Consider the following 22273-nt stretch of genomic DNA (forward strand, 5'->3'; position numbering starts at 1 on the left):
GTGTGTGTGTGTGTGTGTGTGTGTGTGTGTGTGTGTGTGTGTGTGTGTGATTTTATCAAACCACGTTCAGCCTGTTTACCTTGTCACTCAGATACATAATCAGTTTACCTGTCATTTGTCTCAGGCAATTGGCTCAAACATCTTTAAATTGCAGAAGGGAGAATTCAAAACCTTATTTCCTGTATCTGGAATCCCTAGAGGTTAGGGCTTAGGATTTTGACTCCTTCTGTCAAGAAGCTGTCAAAAACTTTGTTTCCATGCCTGTTACATCTGCAATTACAGAATTTCATGGTGGGCATTATTTCCAAGCAGAAATCTGAAAAATCTAGAACTGTGGTCAGTTGTGCACACTTAGATTCTTTTAAATGGAATTTTTTTTTAATGTGAAGTAAGATGTATTTCATAGGAATGAATTTATTAATTGGTGAGTATTTTGGAAAAAAATACTCCGATACGTGAATTAAAAATAAGTGACTTCAGGGCTTCCCTGGTGGCGCAGTGGTTGAGAGTCCACCTGCCGATGCAGGGGACACGGGTTCGTGCCCCAATCCGGGAGGATCCCACATGCCGCGGAGCGGCTGGGCCCGTGAGCCATGGCCGCTCAGCCCGTGTGTCCGGAGCCTGTGCTCCGCAACAGGAGAGGCCACAATAGTGAGAGGCCCGCGTACCCCCAAAAAAAAAAAAAAAAAAGTTACTTCAGAGTGGGGTGAATGAGAGATTCATAATAGGATTTTTTAGAAGATGTCATTTATCTTTTTTACATCAGAGCAGTTGAAGATACTTTGCTTCCTCTCAATTAAAGTTAAGGGCTTTGTAACTTAATTACATTGCTCCATATCTACACTGTTTTGTTTCCCAGATGTGACATAGGATCTTTAGATTTAGATAGGGGAGAGTGTTCCCATGGGGCTCAACTGAGAGAAAATGATTTTTTTCCCAAGGCTTAAGAGTCAGTGAGGTTGGGAATGGGATTTCCCTTTTAAGTTCTCACGTCTTTTTGAGAAGCACTGGCTGTTGACTGCAGCCTAGGATTGTTCCTTGAACGTAGCAGGAAACTGTTCTCTTTCATTTCTGTAGGCCTGGGAAAGACTGGAAAAAGCGGAACATGAGCGAGAACTGGCCCTGCGGAACGAGCTCATAAGACAGGAGAAACTGGAACAGCTCGCCCGCAGATTTGACCGCAAGGCAGCTATGAGGGAAACCTGGCTGAGCGAGAACCAGCGTCTGGTGTCCCAGGTACTGCTCTAGAACAGTGTTCAAGAAAACTGCTCCCCTAGGACCTAGACCACACTCAGGGGCCCTAGGACAGCTGTTTGTCAACATCCAGTATCCTGAAGCAGCTGTCAAGTCATCTCACCCACTTCCCATGAAGAGGATGTTTATAATTTCTAATACATTTTCTCTTCTATTTACCTAACTTTTTATAGATCTGGAAGTAGCTCAAAGTTTGTTTAGAGCCAGTGAGTGTGTGTGAACCGTTCATATTTAAAAATTTCTCTCTTTCTCCCAGTCTTTGGCCTTCAAGGCAGCTAGACTGGCCGTGAAATAAGTAAGTGGCTTCTTTTCTACTTGGCTTAACCAAAGCCATCTCCTGCTCCAGTCTCGTAAGTCGGGTGCTACCTATGTGCTGCACCCCTCTGTAAAGTGAGAAGTTGCTGGTTTGCTCTGGGGACAGCATTTGAGCCCAAGCACAGTTCTAAGGGCCCTCAGGAAGGCGGAGACCAGCGGGGGTCGGGACTCGGGAGTCGGCGTTTGGCTTTGGGACCACCCCCAAAGATTAAGGGGAGTGCCCAGGAATCCACCTCCGTTTTCTGTTTCTTTGTTCCAAATTGGATGGCTTTTGAATTTCGTGCTTCTTTTCTTTTCGTTCCCTTTTCTCTTAGGACAACTTCGGATTTGACCTTCCAGCAGTCGAGGCTGCCACGAAAAAGCACGAGGCCATTGAGACGGACATTGCCGCGTACGAGGAGCGCGTGCAGGCCGTGGTGGCCGTGGCCAGGGAGCTGGAAGCGGAGAACTACCACGACATCAAGCGCATCGCGGCGAGGAAGGACAACGTCATCCGGCTCTGGGAGTACCTGCTGGAGCTGCTCAGGGCCCGGCGGCAGCGCCTCGAGATGAACCTGGGGCTGCAGAAGATATTCCAGGAAATGCTCTACATTATGGACTGGATGGATGAAATGAAGGTAAAACGTGCCTGCATGGAGGCCCGAGCCCATCCAGTCAGGCCTCTCTCGTCTGGGACTCGCCCACTAACCCCCCAACACACAGCCATGCCCTTGGTCTGATCGCCCACTTATAGCCAGAGAAGGGCCATGTCACCCACGGAAAGGTTGTTAGCTCACAAGTTAAATGAGACGTGAAGTGAGAAGAAGTTGTGACGAAGGTCAGTTCCATAGCTGGAGGGCTGCTGCTGTGACTCAGGTCTGATTTAGGAATATCCCGTGGTAGGGGGTCAATCAAATTGTGGTCTTCTGTGGTTTTAACTTTTTAGAGTTGGGGCTACCTTTCCATCTCGTTGGTCTATGTGTGAGTGGCTCTGCTTTGGGGAGAGGCCAGGCGGGTGGTACGGAAGAGTAGTAGGCAGTGTGAACAGAGCGCATCCCGGGAACCAGGCAGCCAGCGTTCAGATGGTGAGCGCCGGAGCTTCCCGATCTCCTTGAGCCTCCTTCCTTCACCTGTAAGCGGAGAGCTTACTTACCATCTGCCTCATCTACCTCATCCGGTTATAGCGAGAATTAAGTGCAAGATGTGTGTGTGTATCACAGGACGGCGCGCTGGTTGGAGAGGGCTGCCAGTGCCGATTTGTGCCTCCCCTTCCTTTACTGGCAGCTCTGGGCATGGTGTTCCCAGCTTTCCCCCAACCCAGGAAGAGGCCTGCCATTGTGCCGTAGTCCTGTGCCTGTCCGTGTCCTCTGATGCAAGCCTCTGATGGAAGCTCATCCGTGTCAAGCAGTTCTCCAGCTGGCAGGCCTTTAGCCACATAGCTAGGACAGAACAGGGCCGATTTCAGGCCGTACCGTGAAGCCTCCTTTATCTCAACACGCCGTGTTCCCTGCCTTGACCTCATGCGAGGGATTTCCTTCCTGGGATGTAAGCCCTTGTCCTTTGCTTACCTCTTGAGCTCTTCCTGGCAGGGGGAGCAAGGTCACTTCATACCATGAGTTTCCCCTCTTATTGTCCCAGGTTTATGATGTTCTCACGTATGGTCTGTCTTGAGCTCTTAAAATAGAAATGTTCATAAAATCTAGAGATGTGCTTTTCATTTTAGAATTCGTCATGCACTTTATAATTCCAATTGGGCCAGAGACTTCCTCATAAGTAAGAATGAAGTAGAAATTCCATCTGGAGAGGATGTGTGATGAGGGCCCCAAATTGGGCTGATGGAAAAAAATGAAAGAAAATATTAGTGGGTCCAAACTTAAACCAGAGATGTTGCTCGGGACCTCCTAAGCATGACAGTCACCTGACCCTGTTCTTATTTGGTTAGAGATGTAGTTTGTAAACTTTTCAACTAGGTGTTTCTCCCGTGGATTGTGTAAGTATCGCAGAGGTGTACCAATGAGCTCGCAGGTGAGGAGAGCATCCAGTTAAGGGGTCGGCAACTTCTAGGAGACGTCTTTAAACTCTGACATGAAACAGCTCTGTTACCTTTATCTTATCTTCTTGAATGGTTGTTATTGCAGGCACTTCCTTCTTGGAGGCTCAGTTTATATTTCATACTGGTTTCTCCTCTCTTTTTTTTTTTTTTCTTTTTTCTGTTCTTTACTTTTTAGTATAGGTTTGACTTCTTATTCCAAGGTAGATGGTCATTAGTTTATAACATCTCTCCTGCTACAGTCTTTCGGGTTTGTTTTGCTCTGGTTTGCATGCCATCATCTTCCCCTAAAGGTATGGGGAGGATGGCCGGCTGGAGGGAGGGTGCAGCTTGGTTGGTGGCTCCCATCCCGTCCAAAGATTATGAGACGCTGACATCAAGGTTGTACTCATGGATGCCTTTTTTGTTGCCTCTTGCGCGCAGGTGCTATTATTGTCTCAAGACTATGGCAAACACTTGCTTGGCGTGGAAGACCTGTTACAGAAGCACGCCCTGGTTGAAGCGGACATTGGCATCCAGGCAGAGCGGGTGAGAGGTGTCAATGCCTCCGCCCAGAAGTTTGCAACAGACGGGGAAGGTAAAGACAGACCGTTCCAGACGTTACCCCCTCGTCACCAGAAGTCCATCTCCAGAGACGTAGATGGGTTATGTGTGGCAGTGGGACCTTTAAAGTTACCTTGCTATTGTGGGTTCCCAGTGGGCCGTGTCGTGGGTATAATGAGATGCAGTAGGGTGGCCTTCCATTACGTTTTAACTCTGTCTTGCCATTCTGAAATGGACCTGTCTTTTCCTTCCGTACTCGAGTGCTGGTTGGTTTTTAGTGGCTTGATGTTGGCCACTGAAATCTGCCAGACCACACTCTGCACACCGATAGCCTGGTGTGTCTCTCAGACACCTCATGGCTTTCACACCTGGCTGTGCATATCTTTGTTTAAAGGATGTTTGGAAGGATTTGGTTTTGTTCTGTTTTAGAAACAATTAAATGCAGCTGCCTTCTTTCTTACAATTTACCTGCTATTTTTGGTTCCTAAGTGATCAAAAAAAATAATGCTTGGGGCAAAAAAAAAAAAAAAAAAAAAAGTAGCAGTTATCCTTGCCTCTCCCTCCTCATCCAGTCAAGGTCCTAGAAGGTACTCCATTGCCCCATAACGTGGCCCTGCCCTTAGCGTAAACTGGTGATCTAGGAGGGAGAATGGGGGTGTAGCCGACTGCCTGCAGACGCGCAGGAGCCTGTGCTGCCGCTGTCACACCCACGTGCCCGCCTTGGCGTTAAACAGGTTACAAGCCCTGCGACCCCCAGGTGATCCGAGACCGCGTGGCCCACATGGAGTTCTGTTATCAAGAGCTTTGCCAGCTGGCGGCCGAGCGCCGGGCCCGCCTGGAAGAGTCCCGTCGCCTCTGGAAGTTCTTCTGGGAGATGGCCGAGGAGGAAGGCTGGATCCGGGAGAAGGAGAAGATCCTGTCCTCCGACGACTATGGCAAGGACCTCACCAGCGTCGTGCGGCTGCTCAGCAAGCACCGGGCGTTCGAGGACGAGATGAGCGGCCGCAGCGGCCACTTCGAGCAGGCCATCAAGGAGGGCGAAGACATGATCGCCGAGGAGCACTTCGGGTCGGAGAAGATCCGGGAGCGGATCGCCTACATTCGCGAGCAGTGGGCCCACCTGGAGCAGCTCTCGGCCATCCGCAAGAAGCGCCTGGAGGAGGCCTCGCTGCTGCACCAGTTCCAGGCGGACGCCGACGACATCGACGCCTGGATGCTGGACATCCTCAAGATCGTCTCCAGCAGCGACGTGGGCCACGACGAGTACTCCACCCAGTCCCTGGTCAAGAAGCACAAGGACGTGGCCGAGGAGATCGCCAACTACCGGCCCACCATCGACTCGCTGCACGAGCAGGCCGGCGCCCTCCCCCAGGAGCATGCCGAGTCTCCCGACGTGCAGGGCCGACTGGCGGGCATCGAGGAGCGCTACAAGGAGGTGGCCGAGCTGACGCGGCTGCGGAAGCAGGCGCTGCAGGACACCCTGGCCCTGTACAAGATGTTCAGCGAGGCCGGCGCCTGCGAGCTCTGGATCGACGAGAAGGAGCAGTGGCTCGACAACATGCAGATCCCAGAGAAGCTGGAGGACCTGGAGGTCATCCAGCACAGGTGAGCGCGTGCCGCGGGGACACCGGCCCTCCCGCCCCTCGCAGCCGAGGTGACCGAGCAGGTGACCTCCCTGTTGAATTGCCTTTGCAGATTCGAGAGCCTAGAGCCAGAGATGAACAACCAGGCTTCCCGGGTGGCGGTGGTGAACCAGATCGCCCGGCAGCTGATGCACAGCGGCCACCCGAGCGAGAAGGAGATCAAGGCCCAGCAGGACAAGCTCAACACGAGGTAAGCGTGAGACGGGGGCGGGCCAGCTCCCTGCGAGCCAGGCCGGGATGGCCAGGCCGACTGCTGAGCCTTGCGGTCAGGAATTTCCTGCACAGGGTCACTGACACTGTGGCGCTGACGTCATGATGTTGGCATCTGCCTTTCGACACACCCTGGTTTTTCAAGAAGTGTCCCTGAGAAAGAGGCGGGGTGGGGGGGGGAGTGACATCATTCGGGGCAGCCCCTCCCAATGTGGGAAGCGAGGGCCTGGGTGTGAGACCTGTGCCCAGCCTGGTGGATCACGGCATCAAGGCGGCACCTGTCCTGTGTCTTTTAAAATGATTTCTGGAACAGGGTTTTAGCATGTTTGAGACGTAATTGGTGGACGAAAGTCCTGATTATCAAGGTGGACCTTTGTCCTGGTCTTATCTTTCTGTTGAATAAATACGTTTGAGTAGGTCGTGGTGGCAAGCTGGCCTTGGTTCTGAGGCCTTTGGGTGTGGGAAACGTTCATTAGGTGCCGCTCGGAGATGAGTAAAATGTGCATCGCAGACATGAATTAAGTGACTCTTTGGGGGACGGGTGTGTTGTCACTGCTGACTTTGCAGCTCCTTTGACAAGTCCCCCCTCTTGTCAGGCTCTTTCCCGATTATAGTGTGTCTCTGAGCTGTTTCAATGGCGATATTAGGTGTCCATATACTGAGGGAGATGATTTTCCAAAACGCATGTAGTCAAAGCAAAGTTGGAGGGGGAGTCGCAGCTTCGACTGTCACTGTTAATTTCCTCGTCCAGCCGTGAGCTTCCGGCCTCTCTCCCACTCTGCTCTCTCCTCCGCCCCTGCACCCACAGGTGGAGTCAGTTCAGGGAGCTGGTAGACCGGAAGAAGGACGCTCTCCTCTCCGCCCTGAGCATCCAGAACTACCACCTCGAGTGCAACGAGACCAAGTCCTGGATTCGGGAAAAGACCAAGGTCATCGAATCCACCCAGGACCTGGGCAACGACCTGGCAGGAGTCATGGCCCTGCAGCGCAAGCTGACCGGCATGGAGCGGGACCTGGTGGCCATCGAGGCAAAGCTGAGCGACCTGCAGAAGGAGGCCGAGAAGCTGGAGTCGGAGCACCCCGACCAGGCCCAGGCCATCCTGTCTCGGCTGGCCGAGATCAGCGACGTGTGGGAGGAGATGAAGACCACGCTGAAGAACCGCGAGGCCTCCTTGGGAGAGGCCAGCAAGCTGCAGCAGTTCCTGCGGGACCTGGACGACTTCCAGTCCTGGCTCTCCAGGACCCAGACGGCCATCGCCTCGGAGGACATGCCCAACACCCTGACCGAGGCTGAGAAGCTCCTCACGCAGCACGAGAACATCAAAAACGAGATCGACAACTATGAGGAGGACTACCAGAAGATGAGGGACATGGGCGAGATGGTCACCCAGGGCCAGACCGACGCCCAGTACATGTTCTTGCGGCAGCGGCTGCAGGCCCTGGACACTGGGTGGAATGAGCTCCACAAGATGTGGGAGAACAGGCAGAACCTTCTCTCCCAGTCCCACGCCTACCAGCAGTTCCTGCGGGACACGAAGCAGGCCGAAGCCTTCCTGAACAACCAGGTAACGTCCCTCCTTGCCTTGGCTCCCTTCCTGTTGGAGCAGGGGCCCTGGCTGCCTTTGGAGGCACTTCTGCCAGGGCTGCTGGTTTCAACCTCACCTGTGGGAAGTGAGAAGAATAATGGAAAGACATTTGTTTTTTCCTGACATCTAAGGCACTGAAACCCATCACAACCTAGTAGGGGATAGAGCTGAAGATGTCCACAGGGGCTATCTTGCCTTGCAGAGTACAGTTCCACTGCAGTGACGGTCGAGGACCTCTTAGTGTGTTCATAGTACGTATGTCCTCATAGTAGTTCGTTAAATTAGCGACATTCTGAGAGGTGTTAATTCAATCTCAAAAGTATTGGGTTGGCCAAAAAGTTCGTTCGGGTTTTCCCGTAATCTTATGGAAAAACCCGAACGAACTTTTTGGCCAACCCAGTATTTTAGGGGATTTTTTTCTTTTCTTTCTTTCTTTCTTTTTTTTTCTGAATGGTTCTGTCTTCGTTGCTCTAGAAAGGTCAGGGACTTGACCCAATGACCCAAGGGCAGTGATTAGAGAAAGAGAAAGAGCTAAGGATGGTCGCCAACATTGTGGTTGATAATCCTTCTTAAAAGATGGGGTTTGAACGTCTGCTGCTGTCACCTTATGGGCACATGAGTGGACCCTTGTGGCTGATGCACAGACCTTTGTTCACGTCCCTCACTCTTCGGGAAAAAAATAGGAGCATTTAACCACTTAGGGAAATTTAGTCACTTGCGGTGTCCCACTGGGATTTTTTTCCCCCGCCCAACTTTTTGTGTTAACTGACTCCATAGATAATTTCATATAAGTGTGACGAAGCAGTTGTTGCAAAGTATGTTGCGTGGAAATGCAGAATGTAGGAAAGAGTGCTTTTTTGTTGTTGTTCTGAAAGCAAGTTGTATTTCGTGATTTCTCACCCTGCTCTGATTTTGTTTTTCCCTTTTTAAATAAGGAGTATGTTTTGGCCCATACTGAAATGCCCACCACCTTGGAAGGAGCTGAAGCAGCTATTAAAAAACAAGAGGACTTCATGACCACCATGGACGCCAACGAGGAGAAGATCAATGCGGTCGTGGAGACGGGCCGGAGGCTGGTGAGCGATGGGAACATCAGTTCGGACCGCATCCAGGAGAAGGTGGACTCTATCGATGACAGGTGCGGCGTCCTGAGGTTCTCAAGGGAGTCATACACCCTGGGGCTGTCAAGCCTCTGAGTCACTGGCCAACGTCTTTGGGGCTGTGGGTATAAATTCCCCCAGTGGGCAGGACGTGGGCACCTAGCAAAATTTAATCTACAAAAGAAAGAAAGCCTGAGACGCCAGACTAATTCTTAACCAAAGACTTAGGAGAGCCAGAGTGCTGAGTAGCGGTGGGGTGTGAGCCTTGCCCTGTGAGAGGTGACACGTAGCGTGTCACCCAGTGGGACCCCGAAAGCCAGACGCTTCCCCAGCCAAGCCCACATTGACCTTCATCCACACAAGACTCCTCTGAGGCCTTTCAGGAGGGGACAGGGAGGAAGGGCAAAGTTGGCTTGTCCTGAGTACCTGGCAGAGGCGAAAGTGAACACCATCAGGCCTTTCTTAGAAAATTGGCTTGGGTGATGCTGTAATAGGATCTTTTTCATAATAAGAAAAAAGACTTTTCCTCCTTTTCTGCCAAGGCCTCTCCAAGATGAGATGCTCTTGTTGTATTTTTATTTATTTACTCATTTGCCGTTCCAAAAGATTTTTCTCCCTGGCCAGTGTTCTCTGTTAGACCCTCACGCCTGCCTCTCAACTCTGCCTTGGTTATTACTGAAGTAGGAGGTCTGGGCAGATCTGGCTTGGTTCTGGACTGGCCACTTCTCTCTGGGTGTGGCCCATCTGGGTCAGTCACTAGCCTCTGCTGCAGCTGATCTTCCCCGGTGCCAGGGAGCCCGGGGCCAGATTTAAGGGCTCGTTGTGAGACTGATGTCACCGAGAAACAGCCTCTTCCTCAAGGGTTCTCCGGCCTTCAAGTGCAGTGAAGAGGAAGAACTTCTTGCTGAGAGCGTTGCCTTACTTACCTTCTTACCATGTCTGAGAGGGTCTCCTGGGACCCTGGGCCAGATGAACGTCTTACAGTGTGCAGTGGAGAGGGGAATTGCTCTTGCCCTGTAAAGACTGAGCTCCTGCCTTTAACCAGTCTGTGCTTTGCACTGATTCGGATCCTAAACCGTATGCTCTCAGGGTGGTACTATGGAATAGGATGTAAGGTATATTAATTATAATTTTGTATCTGTTGCTTCTAAAACAGCTACGAAAAAGAAAAAGAAAAAAATCCCTCCACCAAGCCCTTCTTCAATAAGTGTGAGAAACAAGGATTGGGCAAGACAGGCTTAACCTGGAGGAGAAGGAATTTCTTTTCTCTTAATGCTAAATCTCATGTTGTTTTGTAAACATGATACACCATGTTTTTCCATGTTAGGTGCACACAGCTGGTTTCCTGAAGGCAGGCCGGGCCACTGGGGACACTTGTGTTCAGGCAGGCGTGCAGCTGCCTGGCAGCTTCCTCAGTGTGTTTATCCGTCCCCTGATGCTGCAGCTGCAAGGGCTTGTTGGAAGCAGGTGACTCTGTCAAGACCGGAGGCTCCTGGATGTGAGGGAATGCTTCAGCAGCTCTCAAGTGCGGCTTAACCTTCCTTTTGTCCTTGACTGAGAGCCTGGGCCCGTGGGGTTCCAAGGCCTCCTGGGGATTTCTGTTGTTAAAAAAGCATTGGGAAGAAGATTCCCTGCTATCCGTAAGCGTAAGAGAGATGGAAGGGGGACGGGGCTTTCCGGTGATCTGCCCTCAGGAGGACTACATTTTCTTATTTTCCTCAGCACGTGTTAACCGAATTCTGGTTTCACTTTAATATCCCCAGAGGCCTCAAGATCTGAAACTTGACCCCAGAGGACACTGGTCTGTTATAAAAAATATACAAATCTGAGTTCCAGGTGGTGTCAGGGCACATGCTAAGTAAATATCTTAACTCTTCGGATCTGATCCCCGTCCAGAAACATTCTGACGCTCCCGTGAAGCTATTTTTGTAGAAAGCAAAATCATCATAACCTGCTTACGTTCTGGAAATCTCGTCGATTACCACTGAAGTTTGTTGAGAAGAAGAAGTACTAGAACAGAGACGCTGACTCTTAACAGATGTGGGTGGGGCATGAGTGGCCTTTAAAGGGCTTGTGACTGGGTGGAAAGGAGCCTGCTGTCCAAGCCTGCTCGGGGGGTGTGAACGGGTGAGCTTCCTGGCTCAGAGGGAAATTCCAGCCCCAGTGCAGTCCTGGGAGAAAAGGAAAAGTGTCCAGTTTCATAAAGCCAGACCTGATCTCACGTGGGAAAAAAAGCTTAAAAATCACCAACCCACTTTACTTAGGTACCTGTGGTTCTTTATTTTCCGTAAGAACCACAGTTAAGCCCAGTATCTGCCTCATGTGGTGAGGAGCTTTTGAGTCTCATTATAGGGGTAGGTGGTGAGAGATGGAAAGAAAGCAAGACATTTAACCTTGCCCCAAAGAGCACTCTTAGGAGTGTGGGAAGCTACGGCCAAGTTTAAGAAGGTCCTTCCCTATAATTAAATCCACGATCACCCCTTGAAAGACCTTCCCAAGTTTCGCTTCCCGTGAATACCATTGGTGACCACTAGTGCAGTTAAGCCGTGCTCACTTCTCTCGAGGGTTTTCTGAAGCAGCAACCACCTCAGCTGCCTGTGTAGCTGTTTTTCGTCCCGCAGAGCACATCACTCAGAGGCCGTCCTCATGCCCCCCTGATCTGTGTTGTTTGGACCTGAGGCCTTAAATCGCCATTTGGCCTTTCCCTCCTTCATGCACCCACCGAAAGAGGAAAATTGTCCAGGCAGAAGTCCACTGGGCACGTGTGAGTCTTGATTATGTAAGAGAGACATTCAAGATTCCGTCCGGTGGTATTTCTCTCTTAGTAAATTTTCCCAGCGTTTGAAGTTATTTTTACTCCTATTATTTCTACGAGCTTCAAAGTCGCATGTCCTGGTTTAACTGCCCGTGTTTCTGTTTACTCCTTGCCATCGTAGCATTTTTGTGTGACGCCGGGGAAGGGAACGGGAACTTACATTCAAGGCCTTTGGCTAAAGGCAGGACTCTTGCATTTTGTGACTTAACTCCAACTCAAATTACCTTCCTCCTGAAGGTTTGCTTTATTTGCTCTCTTTCTCTTAAACCCCCCCTACAAATAGTGACTGGAATTTGAGGGTTGGGAACTTGAAGAACTTTTCTTGACATTCCTTCCCCACCCACATTTTTAGATGACTAATTCCTTTAGTCCGAGATCACTAACAATCTTTAAAACACATTTTAAAAAAATTTTTGATCTTTGAGAAAGGATAGCAATGAAGTGAAGGGGCTTTGGCCTTTTATTTTTTATTATAAAAGCCACAATGTTAAAAATTCGGAGGGGAGGTGGAAACCACTACTTTTTAATCTCACCCTCAGCACATGCCATTTTAGTTTTTGCTTTTCCAATTTGTGCCTTGGAGTTTTGTATCATTGGCTGTGCATAAACTCTCTTCATTTAGCATTATATGAGAAGTACTTTTCTATTGTTGTATTTTGCCTAAGTGGTATAAACATATCATAATAAACAATAATACCTGATGGCATTATTTCCATTCATGCTATTGCTGTGTTCTGTAGTCGCCGGTACCCGTAGGAACAGAGGGCATTTCCCTTTGGTCCCCAGGCAAGATGGTAGCTACAGTGCTGCCACTGTCCCTTGTTGCCAGCAGCCACTGCAGGCCCGTGTGACACATGCTTCACTGTAAGGTCTTTCTTAACCTTGAAGAAGGTTCTTTAAAAGCCAGTTGGCATGAGGTGCTCCCTGAGCTGCCCTTTCTTGGTGTTGTAGAGAATCAGAGGTCGTGTTCTTCCTCCCTGCCATGGGGGCCGGCAGGGCTGGTTGAGAGACCTTGCCCAGGCACTGCAGCAAGAAATCGCTTTGGGAATTGGAATGAAAAACCAAACCTCCCCATCTGCACCCTTCCTTTGCCCTTCTTCGCACCCTTCGCTTTGGCTGGCTGGCGCTTGGGCTCCTTGGGAAGATGGGAGAGCTGTGTTACGGCGATGCTTCTCGATGCTCAGTGTGGTACGGCTCTGCCCCGTGGCAGCAGGACCACGTGGAGGTAGCCCTTTCCGTGGCACTCATGGCACTCACAGCATTCACGTGGCCCTTCTTCACAGTCTGGTGGAGAAGCCCCTGGGCGCGTAAAGGAGGCTCGCAGGGGAGCTCTGGCACCTCCACAGCGTGTGCCAGGAAGCCCTGTGCCCAGCATCCACGTGCCTTGTCGTCCCCCAAGTTCAGCAGCTCCTTCCAGTGCTTTTCAGTTTTTCGGTTACGGTTTTGTGCTTTAACTTCTTTAAACCTTGGTGACCCTTATCTGTTAATGAAGAGTGGGATTGAGTTAGGTGTGCGATGTCACAGGTCTGAAATTTTTCATTCTTGGTTTATTGTTGATTTGGGTGAGTTTTTCTCCTGACGAGAATCTCGTCATCAGGGAAGGTTCCTTTAAGCCAGTTACATGGTTTTATGCATTTTCTTAGCCATGTACATGGCCTGTCACCCAGGTATGAGTTTCTTAAAGATCAATTTCATATTCTCACATAGTTCCTAAAATGGAGAGCCTCACTCAGCACATGCTCAGGGTTTTTCTCCCCTAACACCAGATTTATGAAGCTCTTTTGCCTGCATCCTGGCCTGTTGTGTGGCTGGGACAGGTGTGATGGTCTCTTGTACCATGACTTACTCATTTGGAGGATGCCAAACTCTCTGGGTCGGGTTATCTTGTCTCCTTGACATGATTGAGAACTGTTAGCAAACTGTTTTCAGCGTATATTGAGACCCAGGAAAGAAGCTGAGTTGTAAATTCTGCATTTCAAGATTCCCTGCTTCCTCTTCTTAAAATTATTTTTATTATCTTTGTAACAGACACAGGAAGAATCGTGAGGCAGCCAGTGAGCTTCTGATGAGACTGAAGGACAACAGGGATCTTCAGAAATTCCTGCAAGATTGTCAGGAGGTGCGTCTCCTTTTAACTCCTCCTTTCCTCTCTTCTCACAAGAGCAGCCGAGCATTTGGCATAAGAGCCCTTGGGATTATAGAACTAACTGAGGCCAGAAATTCATATCACGTATATAATTTGCAGGTGGGGCAGTGTCAGTTCTCCAGCCTACAAGCTACCACTTAGAGTAACCAGATTATTACGATCTAGAATATTGTAGGCTAGAACTGTGCTGTCCAATGCAGGAGACACTAGCTACATGTGCCTGTCTCATTTTAAATCAAACGAAATTAAGAGTGTGGTTCCTCCATCATCACTGTATTTTAAGTGCTCAGAAGCCAACCACCTGTGATTCATGGCTGCCGTATCACATGAACAATGCAGATGTTAGAACATTTCCATCGTCAAAGACAGTGATGTTCTCAAGTATTCTGTAACCTAAAAGCATCTGATAGTATATTTTAAACTATTTACAATGACGCACATTGAATAGTACAGAAGGAAAGAAGTAAAAGGAACTGCAGTTGGCTACCCAGGTAAGAAAAAGGATTTAAGAACATAGAAACTGACTTTCTTGTTCACTGAAGACCGTGACATATCCACCTTTCAGGCTCCTCAGGTGTCTGTCTGATACGCCAAGAGCAGCAGTAATCCTGATTTCAAACTCTTGAGTTTTAGCATGTGGTATTAATCTGAGGATTCTCAAACTGTTTCATGCTCCCCTGATACGTGCGTAAACAAACTGGGGAAACTAAAGTTCGCCAGAAAAATGCACTCTCTCTGCAAGCTAGTTGGAAAAGAGCATCTAGCTGACTTCACATGGGTGAGATCACGAGCACGTCGTCGTATTTCACTGTCTGCCAGAGAACCACAGTGAGACCCGGTCCTCTCTGGTTTATTAGACTTTAAATCCCATTGGAGGCAGACATGGGATGAAGAATATCCAAGTGAAGCTGCAGGGACCTTGGGGACGGGGAGTTCGAGGGGTGGGGAGAGGATCGAGGTCATGTGCTAAAAATATGACTGGACTCACCACGAATCCCTCATGTGCAAACTTATAGCTATGTGTTAAAAGAAATGTGGCTCTAATAACAGCTGAGTCAGAGAGTCGGTGACAGAAGCGATCCTTCATGTCCATTAAACTGCTGTCTTACTGTGAATCTTAAAATATGCTCTAGTAGCTAAACCTTGAGAAGGGAAGAAAGCCCCTCAACTGTGTGGCTTAGGGTCTGTTGGCTTTCAGGGCCACACTGATGGACCTAGGTCTCTTGGGGTTTGCCTAGAGCCAGACAGGCTGAGGACAGGAGTGCCTCTTCAAGTGACACCTGAGCATTAATAACCTATTTGAATAGGATGCTCATTTAAAGAGGCATCCGCGTCCCCAGACAAGGCATAGGGAAGAGTAATGGGCTCCAAGGTTAGCTGCGTAGAGTTGCATGATGTGCTGCAGTGAATACCAAGTGGCCCTTCAGCACTGGAGGGAGTGAAAGTTGTCGGGAGACGTTTGCAGCCTGGGCTGTGCCTTCCCCAGATCGAAGGTCCCTGAAGTACCTTGATGTTTCCCTTGAAGCACCACCAGTGACTTGTTTTAACCTCAAGACATATTGGAAGTGTTGTGCTGGGGAAATCAGTGGGATTCCATACCCTTGCTTAAAGGACAAGTTACTGAGATGAAATTCATTGACCTGAGCGTGGTGAAACCTGGACTAAATTTGGGGAAAAGAATGCCAGGAAGTGAGCAGGAAGTGAGAGGACGGAGGAACCTTTGAGAGAAGCTCCGTTGAAATTTCCAGCCCCCATTTTCCATTTGCATACGTGTGGATTCGAAAATAGAAATGTGTGGGAAAACTAAGCAGATAAAACGATAGTCCTTCCAAGTTGAATCACAGGAAATAGTTTTAGTAGAGTTTTAGATCTTGTTAACGCTTGTTCCAAACGAGCATCCTTAGTTACAAGGAGTTCCCTCCTTAACACACACCAGCGACTGTTAGGCACGCCCAGAGGGCTCAGCCCTGCACGATTTCCCCTCAAAGTAGGCAGAGAGGTTTTGACTGGGCTTTGTTGTCCTGGAGATGATTCGCAGGTCTCTTGTGTCTGCTCGGCCAGGTCTCCCTGGTTTATCTTTCTCTCCTCGAACCTCATTAAGAGTTAGTACAGCCATAGGATCTGCTGGGGGTACCACATCAGCATATATAGTTTCCGCACAGTGACGGAATTTAGGTCAGGTTTGGGGCTCCAAAACCCTCAGTGGAGCAGTACAAGCAAAGGGGTGATATTATTATTAAGAGATACTGTTCTTTGACTGTAAACTTTCCATCATTCAGCCTCATTAAAATACACCCCCTTTTAAGCCAGAACCTCTGAGAATGGAGCTTGTGTGTGCACCAGCCCAGCATTTGAAAACCTATCTATTCTTGTGCTGGTGGAGTTTTACAGAGCACCCGGAGGTCAGATTTAATACCATTGCTGGCTGTTGGTATTGTTCAAGGTCTGGAGAATCCAGGTTGTCTCGCTGTCACGCTCCCTTCCTCGTGGGTTAGAGGCTAGAGGGGGCTGGGTTGTGAATTCTGCCATCATTGCTACCCGCCGAGAAACACTTCCTGGATGGGGAAATTTATCGCAGCGGTGCCGTGGGAATGAGCAGGGCCCACCTAGTCCCAGTTATAGATAGCGACACAAAGAGCATCATAATTTTTGTACCGTTCTTTTAATGTGATATCCTGAAAAATGAATGCTTTAAAAGGTACTGCTTTTCTGTTGTGTTCCCTCCCCACCATACCTCCTGTTTTCTGAGATTGATTTTTTTTTTTTTCCCCAGGAGGACAGTATAACTAGACGCGGTGGCACAGGGATAGCGAGTTCAGTGCTTTGCTTTGAGCTTAATCCAGTGATCAAAGCATTTTTTTCCTGTCCTTTTCCAATCTGCACAGTGTTCTGTTCTGCAGAGAATGAGTATATTCTTAAATGACCTTTGCAAATGCCCACAAATAATAACTGTGGTTCTGATTCCAGAATGCTGATGGAGGGCTGATAAACTAGCAAGTTCCAAAGCTCCATTTCATTGTGCTGCATTGCACGCTGCTTTATCTGTAGGATGATGTGTTCAGCAAAGAGCAGATTTGTTTATAAGCCTCTGATTTTTATGTAGCTCTTTTTTTAAAAATCTCTCTTGGGTAGGTGTTTATGAATAGTGCAAATATGTGAATGTCCTTTGCACTTCGGATAAATGCCTTTTATTGTGTTTAGTGTGCGTGTACAGAGTACAGGGGAAAGTTTTACCATTTGGTTTCCTTTTAACCTCTTTTCTCCTTAGATTGGACGGCCATAGCATTTCAGATCTTAGTTACTCAGGTAACTGGAAGGAAAATAGGTAATGCTTTTAAAGTAGGAAATTCAGTGTCTCGGCTGCTGTGTAACAGATCTATGCTCCTTGCTCACAAAGAGCGTTATGAGATTTACTGGGGTTTTTTCCCCTAATAAAGCGTGACATCAAAGATCTCACGACCTTTTGTTTTCAACCCCACTCCCTCCTGTGTGGTGGGTGAGTATCCTGAGGAAAGTAGAGATGGTGCCTGGGGGTTCACCCATGTGCAGAGCCGGGGTGCTCCCATGACCCGCATCACACTCCTTGACATTGTTTTCAAAGAACAGACTTTGTATTGTTGAAGCAAATTTACGGGGAAGCCTTTCCTAGCAGCAGCCCAGGGTGCAAGTGAATGGCCTCGGAATTGTTGATTCTGTAAGCGTTTCTGTTGGTTTTATGCACCATTTCTAAACCTTTGGTGATGGGACCATGAAGCAGTTTGGGTGCAGATTCGTCGTGGCAGCAGCTGGTGTAAGCGTGGCTCCTTGTGGTCACATTAGGAGGAAGGGCACAGCCCCTGAAGACGTTTGCTTCTGGTTCCAGGCTGATCCTGCGTTTGTTTGCGTATCTTTCGCCTGGGCAAACAAAAGCTCTTCCTGGTTAGTGCTGTGATGGGGTAGGAATTAGGACCCCGGTGTGACCAACTACGGGCAGGCAGTGAGGAGCCAGGCAAATCAGGATGAGAGCCAGCAGGAGAAGTGTGTCCAGGAGCCAGACTGGGCTGACTCCTGCCCCAGGCTTCTCAGATCTGTCAGTGGCTGGCAGGCTCTGTGAAGAGGCTTCCTAGAGTTCAGATCCAAGCAAGACACGTTGGGCCTCAAAATCAAGTCCTGTGATGTGTTTCTTGGTCTGAATGGAAGGTTCTTTACAGACAGAGGAGGAAAAGGCACAGGTGACTCAGACCTGAAGGGAGCATTGAGAGGGCATCGTTGCTGCCTTACGCCTATAGTGAGCAAGTTACTTACGCTTTTTGGCATCCCCATAGATAGGCCTGTGAAGGAAAAGGGAGGGATAAAAGAGTAGGGGCTTTGGCTTTTTTAAATAAAAGAACTAAAAGTAAAAGGATTACCGAACAGAGTAGAAGACACTTAATCATGCTTAACACGGTATAGCTGGCACGGCTCTTTGAAGGAGAAAGAAGGTTGTGACTTAGCCTGGTTAGGGCAGAATTTTAAACAAGCCTTTGGGGGAATAGCTGGTTAAGGGTGCCAAGCAGTTTGAAAGCTGGCTCGGAGCACTTTTGTACTCCTGGATTTAATGTTAGATACATAGTCGGGAGCAAGGCTCCGGTACAGTGTCCGTACGGTGGAGATACCTGCTGTGACGGGTCAGAGTTGTAAAGTGAACGTTTGGTTGTCTGTTGACGTGGAAACGTGGAGTGTGTGTAGTACGACATGATGGCTCCTTCCGGGCAGAAGAAAGGCTGATGTCGCTGTGATTACAGTCTCTGAAACGTTCCTGATTTTTTTTTTTCTTTCCTAGCTGTCTCTCTGGATCAATGAAAAGATGCTTACAGCCCAGGACATGTCTTATGATGAAGCCAGAAATCTGCACAGTAAATGGTTAAAACATCAAGCCTTTATGGCAGAACTCGCATCCAACAAAGAATGGCTTGACAAAATTGAGAAGGTGAGTTAAGATGTTTGATGGGGCTCCGTCGGTGTGGCCGTGGTGAGTAAACGAACTGGGTGGAAATGAGCTCCTTTGTATTTAGCACGTTTTCCAGCATATTTGAGTCATATCTGACCACATACAGAAGTGACACAGCCGGGAGCAGTCCCGTGTCTCATCTGCTGCCCCTGATGGACCGCAAGCCCCTGGGGCGGCGTCCTCACTCTGTTGATCATGTTATGTGTGCTGGACTGTGATAGAGACTGAGCGGATCCGTGGAACTTAGAAATATTATGTATTTTAAATAATCTAAAATGTGTTGCTTTGGCACAGGGAGGTTCTCTGCAGCACAACAGAACATGAATGTGACATTCCCCACCCACCCTTCTCTTCCTTCACACTCTATATTGTTTCAAACTCTTAACGGTTAAAATAATGTATTACGGTCTCTTGGGGGTGATGTGGAGGGGATGGAGTTTTAGGTTATTGGCCTCAAGTGTCCCTAAGCCCCAGCAATCACTTGGTGCTCCACGCCTGTGAAAACCACAGTAGGCCAGGCCATTGTCAATTTTGTTGAGCAGTTAACTCTATGTGGAAAGGCTGCGCGTGCGTGCGTACGTACGTGTGTGTGTGTTGAATGAATAAGAAACTCACAGATCAAATATCTCAGGTTTGTTTTTCACAGTGGCACCTATTCTCCTGCAAACTGCATGTATGTGTGTTTTCCAGGAAGGAATGCAGCTCATTTCAGAAAAGCCAGAGACGGAAGCCGTGGTGAAGGAGAAACTCACAGGTTTACATAAAATGTGGGAAGTCCTTGAGTCTACCACGCAGACCAAGGCCCAGCGGCTCTTCGACGCAAACAGAGCTGAACTCTTCACCCAGAGCTGTGCAGATCTGGACAAATGGCTGCACGGCCTGGAGAGTCAGATTCAATCTGACGACTATGGCAAAGACCTCACCAGTGTCAACATCCTGCTGAAAAAGCAACAGGCAAGTGGCTGTTTCCCTGCCGTGGTCCTGATAGTCTTAACTCGCCCACCGTGTTCTCAGACATCCCCTTGGTGTGTGAAGGGATTTTAACCCAGCACAGCGGGCTCTGACAGCATCGTGGGACATTTCCAGAATCACCTGGAAAGACACAGTAGCAGTGCTGGGTGTCCATGCATGGAAATATTCTTTCATTATCATCTTGGTTGATGGATAGTATCACCACTTAACAGTTGAGTAAATATTCATTTCATTTAGTCTGCAGTTTACATGAAGGAAGGTCATTGTGTTTGCATACTTGGCTGTATAACGTCTAGGTATGTGATAGTTACCTGAGTTGTTCAGGGCACTTGATAAATAATAAAAGAAATTTGGGTTTTTTTGCGTCACAGTAAAGCCCATCTAAGGGCCAATGAATTTACTCTGAATTGAGGAGGAAGCAGCTCTGGTGAGGTTGAGCAAGCAGGTTGGTGGCAGAACCTGGCAGGGGCTCCCTGGGCCAGGTTTGCAGTGTGTGGCCGAGTCCTCCCCTACCTAAGAGAAGAGTCGGTTTATTCTCAGATGCCAGCCCTTGTCTCTAAGCCGGCAGTGTGTGGGCTTCCCGGGGTGGTCTTTCCTGAGTGAGAGACCTCTGCTTCTGCTTTTGCTCGTTTTCCTCATGTAAATACACAGTTAGGATGTTTTTAGCCATTATCCAGTGTTTTAAAAAAGAATAATCAGCTTTCTGACTGAAGAAATCAAGAGGAGATGGTAACATTGGCCGTCCTTCTGGCCTAAAAGAACTGGAAGCAGAAGGCCTGACTCCTTCCTGGGGGTTCAGCTGGTTTCCAACGTCGTTATGGCTTCTGAACAGGCAGATGAAGGCTGTCCTTTCCTTTCCCCATAATTAATTCTTGTTTCCCCTGTCATTTGCCTCCTAAGTTCCTGGGTAAACTTGACAGTTGCTCCCAAGTTGAAAAAAAGTCTTTCTAGGGATTTTTTTTTGAAAGATCAGCTGACGAAGTGGAGCGCTAATTGCTGGTTCGCTGGCCGTGCAGAACCATTTCTTGGGCTCTCCCCTGTATCAGTGAATATTCTTGGGTCTTCCGTTGTGGCCAGTGCCACAGGGGAACATTTTACAGCACCCTCCGTGTGTCCCTCGTCTCGGGTGTGAAGGTGGGTCTGTCTTCGCCCTCAGATGCTGGAGAATCAGATGGAGGTGCGGAAGAAGGAGATCGAAGAGCTCCAGAGCCAGGCGCAGGCCCTGAGCCAGGAGGGGAAGAGCACGGACGAGGTGGACAGCAAGCGCCTCACCGTGCAGACCAAGTTCATGGCGCTGCTGGAGCCCCTGAATGAGAGGAAGCAGAACCTGCTGGCCTCCAGAGAGATCCATCAGTTCAACAGGGACGTGGAGGACGAGATCGTGAGTACCTCCCTGCCTGGCCAGCCTGGTGCCCGTGTTCTCACTGCTGGGCCCGACCCACCTTGGTCACGTCAGTGGGCTGAGCCGTCCCAGCCCTGCTCTGTGTATCCACACAAAATGTAACTCTGTTTTTCTGTCGGGTTTTCTAAGCATAACTCAAGGGTTTAATGCCCCTCGAACCGTAGTTTTAAAAACAAATAATGAGGACTCACGGGGAGTCCGGTATTGAGGATGAAGTAAGGTCTGGAAGACTGGCCCGTGCCCTGTATCAGAGAAGAAGGGCAGACTCCCCAGGCCGCCCTTCCCAGTGGGATTCTTTTTCTTTTTCTAAATTGTATTAAAGTATGGTTGATTTATAATGTTGTGTTAATTTCCGCTGTACAGCAGAGTGACTCAGTTATACGTGTCTATGTCCTTTTTCATATTCTTTTCCATTACGGTGTATCACAGGATATTGAATATGGTTCACTGTGCTGTACAGCGGGCCCTTGTCGTTTATCCCCCAGTGGGGTTGAACACACTTCCTCTCTCACGCTGGCCTCCCTGCTCTCCCCTCCTGCCCTCGTTTGCATCCAATATTTGTTCTCTTTGAGTGGCCCTGACCACCTATTTACACTTCCTTCCAGTTGTGGGTTGGAGAGAGGATGCCTTTGGCAACTTCCACGGATCACGGCCACAACCTCCAGACCGTGCAGCTGTTAATAAAGAAAAATCAGGTAAGCGTGTCTGCTGGGGGCTGGCTCCTCCCGCCAAATCGGCGCCACGCGGCAGGGCGGTGAGCGGGGCAGCCCAGAGGGCTGGCGGCTTCCCCTCGGCCCCCGAGGCGCGGCACAAGCAGCGAGCTGCCGCGGCTTAGCGAGCCTCCGGCGTGTATGCCCGGCTCCCACAGACCCTGCAGAAGGAGATCCAGGGCCACCAGCCCCGCATCGACGACATCTTTGAGAGGAGCCAGAACATCGTCACGGACAGCAGCCTCAACGCCGAGGCCATCCGGCAGAGGCTGGCCGACCTGAAGCAGCTGTGGGGCCTCCTCATCGAGGAGACGGAGAAGCGGCACCGGCGGCTGGAGGAGGCGCACAAGGCCCAGCAGTACTACTTCGACGCGGCCGAGGCCGAGGCGTGGATGAGCGAGCAGGAGCTGTACATGATGTCCGAGGAGAAGGCCAAGGTGAGGCAGGGAGGCCGAGCCCCCTCCCCCCACCCCTGCCGCCGGAAAGCCTCAGACGCAGAGCCTGAGCTTGTGCACCGCTGGGGGCGACGTCCTTGTGAAACGTTTCGTTGTCGCCTTGGTCGTGGGGGCAGCGTGGTGC

General features: G+C 49.5%; 1 protein-coding gene across 6 annotated transcripts in view; it reads left to right on the forward strand.

Annotated features, from left to right (window-relative positions):
• The window catches only part of SPTBN1 (spectrin beta, non-erythrocytic 1), a 196685-nt gene that overhangs the window by 151550 nt on the left and 22862 nt on the right, over nucleotides 1-22273 (forward strand). For all 6 annotated transcript variants that reach the window (XM_027131673.1, XM_027131675.1, XM_027131674.1 and 3 more), the window contains 13 exons: nucleotides 1078-1236; nucleotides 1884-2186; nucleotides 4022-4175; nucleotides 4876-5746; nucleotides 5837-5974; nucleotides 6803-7559; nucleotides 8516-8718; nucleotides 13524-13614; nucleotides 18443-18589; nucleotides 19301-19564; nucleotides 20739-20963; nucleotides 21590-21679; nucleotides 21853-22131. In XM_027131673.1, the coding sequence (XP_026987474.1) occupies nucleotides 1078-1236; nucleotides 1884-2186; nucleotides 4022-4175; nucleotides 4876-5746; nucleotides 5837-5974; nucleotides 6803-7559; nucleotides 8516-8718; nucleotides 13524-13614; nucleotides 18443-18589; nucleotides 19301-19564; nucleotides 20739-20963; nucleotides 21590-21679; nucleotides 21853-22131 (3681 nt within the window). The remainder of the gene's footprint in view (nucleotides 1-1077; nucleotides 1237-1883; nucleotides 2187-4021; nucleotides 4176-4875; nucleotides 5747-5836; nucleotides 5975-6802; nucleotides 7560-8515; nucleotides 8719-13523; nucleotides 13615-18442; nucleotides 18590-19300; nucleotides 19565-20738; nucleotides 20964-21589; nucleotides 21680-21852; nucleotides 22132-22273) is intronic.

Source organism: Aethalodelphis obliquidens, unplaced genomic scaffold, assembly GCF_003676395.1.
Source record: "Aethalodelphis obliquidens isolate GAN/ISIS:26980383/991018 unplaced genomic scaffold, ASM367639v1 scaffold40, whole genome shotgun sequence".
In the NCBI taxonomy this organism is placed as follows: Eukaryota; Metazoa; Chordata; class Mammalia; order Artiodactyla; family Delphinidae; genus Aethalodelphis; species Aethalodelphis obliquidens.